Source organism: Podarcis bocagei (assembly GCF_964188305.1).
Source record: "Podarcis bocagei genome assembly, chromosome: 11".
Classification (NCBI taxonomy): Eukaryota; Metazoa; Chordata; class Lepidosauria; order Squamata; family Lacertidae; genus Podarcis; species Podarcis bocagei.
Window position 1 is genome coordinate 26,801,459 of NC_138136.1, and position 6,680 is coordinate 26,808,138.

Genomic DNA, 6,680 nt, shown 5'->3' on the forward strand with positions numbered 1-6,680 from the left:
GAAAGTACAACCTACAGGCCTTCAGGAAGAGAAGCTGAGCAAGAAGTGGATGTGAAGAAGCTGTGCAGCTCTAGTGCCAGCTATGACTGGGAGCACAGGGGGAAGTTCCTAAGTATACATACACCTCTCCGTTCTCCATCCATGCAAGCAAAAGGCACATTCAAGGACCCATTCCATGCAGACAAAAACACTTAAGGAGGCTGTGAAGCAGGGTTGGTGGGAGGCGTGGCCTGGGTAGGGTCCTGTGAACCATACAGAAAGACCTGGAGGGCTGCATGCAACCCCTAGGCTTGAGATCCCCCCAAAACAATGGTTTTGGAGACTGTGAGAACATCTATAAGGTTAGAAGGGTGTCATGGACTGGCTGGATGTAGAGGAAATGTAGGAGGCACTGGCTGGTGAATCCCCAAGCAAACCCCCATGGGAAGAAGGCTCAGTGGGATGACAATGAGTGGTCAGAGGGAGAAGGAGTAGCAGACTGGGAGGAGGATATGTCAGAACCAGGAGAGGTAGCAGGGTTTAGTGAGCAGGAAACGGCTGTGACAGATTGAAGTTCAGACTCTGAGGCTGAAGCAGAGGCTGGAGAATAGGTTGGCCATGCGGGAAATGATCCATAATGAATTGAAAAAACTGTTTCAAAGTACTTTCCCCACCCCCCAAAAAACCCAGAGTCCTTTCTGTTGGGGATAATTCAGGCTGAAATTCCCAGGTGTCAAAAAAGGTTATTGATGTACAGTGGTACCTCGCAAGACGAATGCCTCGCAAGACAAAAAACTCGCTAGACGAAAGGTTTTTCCGTTTTCGAGTTGCCTCGCAAGACGAATTTCCCTATGGGCTTGCTTCGCAAGACGAAAACGTCTCGCGACTTTGTTTCCTTTTTCTTAAAACCGTTAAAACAAAGGGTGCTTAGCTTGAACAGCTGCAGTTGCGACGACTTCGAGGAGCAACTGTTAGCACGTGGTTTTGTAGCCTTTTCTCAGACTTTGCTCACTTTTGAAGATTTTCCAAAACTTTTCCAGAACTTCTCTTGCATCCATTTGGTAAGTTAAACTTTTAAAACTTTTTTGGGGGGATTTGGATTTTGGGTTGGGGTGTTTGGGATTCAAGGACTTGGTGTTGTGGGGGGGTTTGCGATAATTTGGGAGCTTGTGGGGCTTTTTTGGGAATTTTTATGATTTTCTGTGACCATTGGGCCAGGTGGTTTTTTTTAATTTTTTTTTTCCTGAGTTTGAATTTCTGAGTGCTGGCTGGCTGGGGGAACAGTTGGAGAGGTTTCTGCAGGAATCTGGGACCATTGAGCCATGTTGTTATTTTTTGAAATTTTTTTTTGTCTGGGTGGGGGAACAGTTGGGGAGGGGTTTGCAGCAGTTGGGGAGGGGCTGGGGAGCAGTTGGGGAGGGGTTTGCAATTTCTGTGTGGTGGGTGGGTGGGTGTCTGTGGGAACAGTTGAGGTTTTCGAAGGCATTGGTGATTTTTGAAGCTTTTCCAAAACTTATATTGCAGCCATTTGAGGTTTCTGAAGACTTCGGTGATTGATTGTTGAAGCTTTTCCAGAACTTCTCTTGCATCCATTTGGTAAGTTAAACTTTTAAAACTTTTTTGGGGGGTTTTGGATTTTGGATTTTGGGTTGGGGTTTTTGGGATTCAAGGACTTGGTTCTGGGTTTTAATTTCTGTGTGGTGGGTGGCTGGGTGCTTTTGAATTTTTTGGATTTGAAGCACATCACTGATTTTTTTTTCTTTTTCTGAGTTTACGAAGGTAAGAGCTGTGCTGCCATGGGACCCAAGAAGACTGCTGCTGCGGTGGCCGGCGAGAGGAAGAAGGAGAAGGTGACGCTGGAAATGAAGAAGGAGATCATCCGGAAGCACGACGGCGGAATGCTTGTGACGGACATCGCCAGGGAGTACGGGAGGAATCCATCAACCATCGGGACCATCCTGAAGATGAGGGAGAAGATCCTGGCGACTGATGCAGCCAAGGGAGTCACCAGGATTGTGAAGAACCGCCCAGCTGTTCTGGAGGAGGTCGAGAAGTTGCTGCTCATCTGGATAGAAGAGAAGCAGCGTGCAGGGGACACAGTGTCTGAGGCCGTCATTTGCGAGAAGGCCAAGGCCTTGCATGCTGACCTCATCCAGGAACAGCCAGGAACCTCAGGCGAGCCAGAAGTCTTCAAGGCAAGCAGAGGTTGGTTTGAACGGTTCAAGACAAGATCTGGCATCCACAGCGTGGTCAGGCATGGAGAGGCTGCCAGTTCTGATGTTCCTGCGGCTGAAGACTTTGCAGCGGAGTTCCTGGAGGTTGTGAAGATGGAGGGCTACGTTCCACAGCAGGTCTTCAACTGCGACGAGACCGGGCTGTTTTGGAAGAGGATGCCCAAAAGGACTTTCATCACACAGGAGGAGGCCAAGTTGCCTGGCCACAAGCCCATGAAGGACCGTCTGACCCTGCTCTTCTGTGGCAACGCAAGCGGCGACCTGAAGATCAAGCCCCTGCTAGTGTACCACTCGGAGAACCCACGGGCCTTCAAGAGACACAAGATCGACAAGGAGCGGCTGAGTGTCATGTGGCGATCCAACAGCAAGGCTTGGGTCACACGTGTGCTGTTTGTGGACTGGGTCAATCTTGCTTTTGGCCCTGCTGTCAAGCAGTACCTGCTGGACAACGACCTGCCGCTGAAGGCTTTGCTTCTGATGGACAATGCTCCTGCCCATCCTAAAGGCCTTGAGGTGGACTTGTTGGAGGAGTTCAGCTTCATCAACATCATGTTCCTGCCGCCTAACACCACGCCACTGCTCCAGCCGATGGATCAGCAGGTCATCGCCAATTTCAAAAAACACTACACCAAGGAGCTTTTCAGGCGATGCTTCGAGGTGACTGACTGCACCACCATCACCCTGCGGGAATTCTGGAAGGACCACTTCGACATCGTCACCTGCTTGAAGATGATCACCACGGCCTGGAACGGGATCAGCCAGAGAAATTTGAATTGCGCTTGGCGCAGCCTGTGGCCGGACTGTGTGGCACCAAGTGACTCTGATGCACCAGAGTCAACAGTGGTGCAGGACATTGTTGCCTTGGGGAGGACCATGGGCCTGGAGGTCACGGAGGAGGACGTCTGCGAGCTGGTGGAGGAGCACGATGACGAGCTGACCACCGTGGAGCTGGTCGAACTGCAGGCAGAGGCTGCGCAGGAGCAGGCCTCACTGGAAGAGGAGGAAGCAACTGAGCAACGGCTGTCCTCCGAAAAACTGAGGGACATTTGCCTGAAGTGGAAGGAGGTGCAGACTTTTGCAGAGCAGCACCACCCTGAGAAGCACGTGGCACATGACGTTGGGAACATTTTTGATACGAGGGTCATGCCGCCTTTCAGGGAGGTGCTGAAAAGGCGGATGAAGCAGCAGACTATGGACAGGTTCTTGAGCAAGAAGCAAAGAGTGGAAGAGGAGCCTTCTTCGAGTGGTCCCCCAGAGTCTTAGAAAATGTACTGTACACTTTGTTGATTTTTAAATGTTTTTCTGTCATGTTTATAAAGTTAATTTATTTTCCCTTCAGTTTTTGAACTGCTCTTTACAGTATGTGTGACTTTAAAGAGCAGTTAATAAACTGTTGTTGTACCAAATTTGGCTTTGTTTGGACTTTTTTTGACCATAGGAACGCATTAATTGATTTTCAATGCATTCCTATGGGATTTCGTGATTCGCAAGATGAAAAATTCGCTAGACGACAAAACTTGCGGAACAAATTAATTTCGTCTTGCGGGGCACCACTGTATGTGGCCTGTGTTTTGTTAGCCCAAAAATGGAAAACAAGTGAGGTCCCAGCTAAAGAAGAATGGCAACTTCAGCTGACAGAATATGCGCAGCTTGCAGACCTAACATACCGAATAAGAGAAGAAGAACATACGTTTAGAGAAGATTGGGAGATTGGAAAATGGGGGGAATTGTGTACAGTTAAAAATGTTGGCAGCATTAAGACTAATTCAACCGTGTAAATAAGTTTTGATGGATATAATAATGGAATACTGAATGGTTTAGTTTATGTAAAATATGCAGGGTTTTAAGATATGCAAAATGAACCATGGAAAGAGAAGAAGGGAAGTCATTTATATTTTAAGGATGTTTAAATGAGTATTTTAAATTGTAAAACAGAAAATATAATGAGAGAGAGAGATTAGGAGAGTAGGTTGGCCATGAGGCAGAGTTAAGACAGGCTGCTGAAGAATCCAGGAAGGCTCCCCCCCCCCCCCCCCGCGACAAACTTCCCTTCCCCTGGTCTCCTAGAACATACAAATAAATGAAAAGAGCAGAGCAGAGATTGGTTGTGCACATCATCTGAAAAGACTTGGAAAAGACCCTGAAGAGGTGGGAAAGCAGAGACCTTCAGTCCTCACAATTGCATCATTGGAGCAAGACCACTGGGAAGAGTTACAGTGGTACCTTGGGTTACATACGCTTCAGGTTACAGACTCTGCTAACCCAGAAATAGTACCTCAGGTTAAGAACTTTGCTTCAGGATGAGAACAGAAATTGTGCTCCGGTGGCGCGGCGGCAGCAGGAGGCCCCATTAGCTAAAGTGGTGCTTCAGGTTAAGAACAGTTTCGGGTTAAGAACGGACCTCCGGAACGAATTAAGTGCTTAACCCGAGGTCCCACTGTACTGGAATTGCTAGTCTTGCACTGTTTTGGTTTCTTTGAATAAAGAGCTCACTCTCACCCCTCCCATCTTTCCTGTCCCCTGAAATAAAAACCTAAAAGCCAAGATATAATGCAAGGTCGGATATAGATAGCTATCAGCTTTGACCGTGAGACATTGCCACAAAATAGACAAAAAGAATATGATGAAATTTTCCGGGGGAGTGAGAAATTAAAAGCTAGAGCTGAGCCAAGAAAATGTATGAGGTTTTCCTTTACTTACTCTCTCTAGATAAGAAGGCCTCTACACACAATTTTCTCCAAATATTTCCCACCATTTTTTGTGTGGTGATTCCCCCCACCATCCTTGCTGATTGCCAACACATACAATGCACCAGAATAACACTAAGTTTGGGGCACTGTGGTGGATGTAAAATGATAGCCAGGCTTCAAGTACAATTGTTGCCACTATCACTTGCAAAAACAAAACGTTGCGGTGGGGTGGGGTGGATGCAGGCATTCTCCTGCTACCACAGAGAGTCCCAATCCTGAGAAACTTGTGGAAAATTTCTCCTCCCCTTGGAGAAATTGGTGAAATCCCACCCCCCTATTCTCTTCTTGGAAATAGGGTGGAGAATTTTAATAGGCCATTTCCACACAGCTCTGATTAAAACACAGTATAAGAAATGTAAGGAGAAGGAACCTTTCTATGGTAAAATATTTCTAATTTGCCTCTTCAGTTTGATGTCCAGGTTTTCACAGCTGCAGATCAAAAGGAATCTTAGCTTTAAAGTATCTTGTATTCTGATGTTGGTGCTGTGCTAAAAGCTTTTTCTTTCTTTTTTAAAGTTTCTCCTGAGAGCAAAATCATTTGGTTATCCAACTACTGTCAAGTTAGAAGCCATCTGGCATAATGTGCAGTGTGGAAATGGCTTCAATAGTAAGCAAGACAGGTATAGTCTCCCTGGCATGAAATGAAGCTAAAACTGACTGCATTTTTAAAAAATCATTACACACTTCCAGAAATTGGAGGGTGATATGTGTGTGCTTCTTGCTTTTGTACGTATTATGCTGTCATCATTATCTAACAAAATAAGACGAACTCTGCGAAAAGGATCCCTCAAAATGCTGAAGTATCATTTGTGCCAATTTCACTACACAGTAAATCCTCTTGAAAGCTTTCCTGGCAGACAGTTATATATTAATTTTAGGTCATAATGAATATGTGTCAGTTGTGCTAATAGTGCTGGATGATCTACTTCAAATTGCAACTGTTATCTCAAAGTACGGAGCAATGGAGGAATTATTTAACCAAGAAAGACCTTCCTCACATTTATGGAACTTGTAGCTCATACCAATGTCCAAAGATCTCAAGGTGAAATTGCAAAGATTTTTTTCATTTTATTTTCACCACAACTTGGTAAGTCAGAGAGAGAAACCTTGTTCAGACCTTCCCAAATGCCTAGCCCTAACCCTAACCCTAGCCCAGGCTTCCTCAACCTCAGCCCTCCAGATGTTTTATGGCCTACAACTCCCATGATCCCTAGCTAGCAGGACCAGTGGTCAGGGATGATGGGAATTGTAGTCTCAAAACATCTGGAGGGCTGAGGTTGAGGAAACCTGGCCTAGCCTGAAGACAGGGCTTTTTCCCCCCTAGCCAGAACTTACCAGAACTCAGTTGCAGCACCTCTCAGGTGGCCACCATTGCCATTGAAGGAGGTGTTCATGGTGAGCACTGCACAAAAGTATGTGCCAGACATGCCTCCCCCAGGGAGGGCATTCCACAGCCAACAAAGCCCTACCTTCAGTCCCCATTGGTGGAATGCTGTCCACAGTGAGATGTTCCTGGCACCTTTACTGATATCTTTTCCGCACCAGGTGAAAAGTGACTCCCCCCCCCAAGCTTTTGATGGACTATGACTATGACATACCCTCCAACATTTCTCTGATGAAAATAGGGATGTCCTATTCAACAACAACAATAACACCCCACCCATCTGACTATGTTTCCCCAGCCACTCTGGGCAGTTTCCAACACATTTTAAAACAT

The 6,680-nt window shown here is 46.4% G+C and overlaps 1 protein-coding gene across 1 annotated transcript; it reads left to right on the forward strand.

Moving 5' to 3' along the window:
• Nucleotides 1-942: 942 nt before the first annotated feature.
• Nucleotides 943-3,719, forward strand: LOC308597482 (tigger transposable element-derived protein 1-like). The gene is made up of 2 exons (XM_081213310.1): nucleotides 943-1,040; nucleotides 1,504-3,719. The coding sequence occupies exon 2, from the start codon at nucleotides 1,776-1,778 to the stop codon at nucleotides 3,474-3,476; it is 1,701 nt and encodes a 566-aa protein (XP_081069436.1). The 5' UTR covers nucleotides 943-1,040; nucleotides 1,504-1,775; the 3' UTR covers nucleotides 3,477-3,719.
• Nucleotides 3,720-6,680: the final 2,961 nt, after the last annotated feature.

Coding starts and splice junctions, on each gene's coding strand:
- LOC308597482 (XM_081213310.1), top strand. CDS start 1,776: ATGGGACCCAAGAAGACTGCTGCTGCGGTGGCCGGCGAGAGGAAGAAG.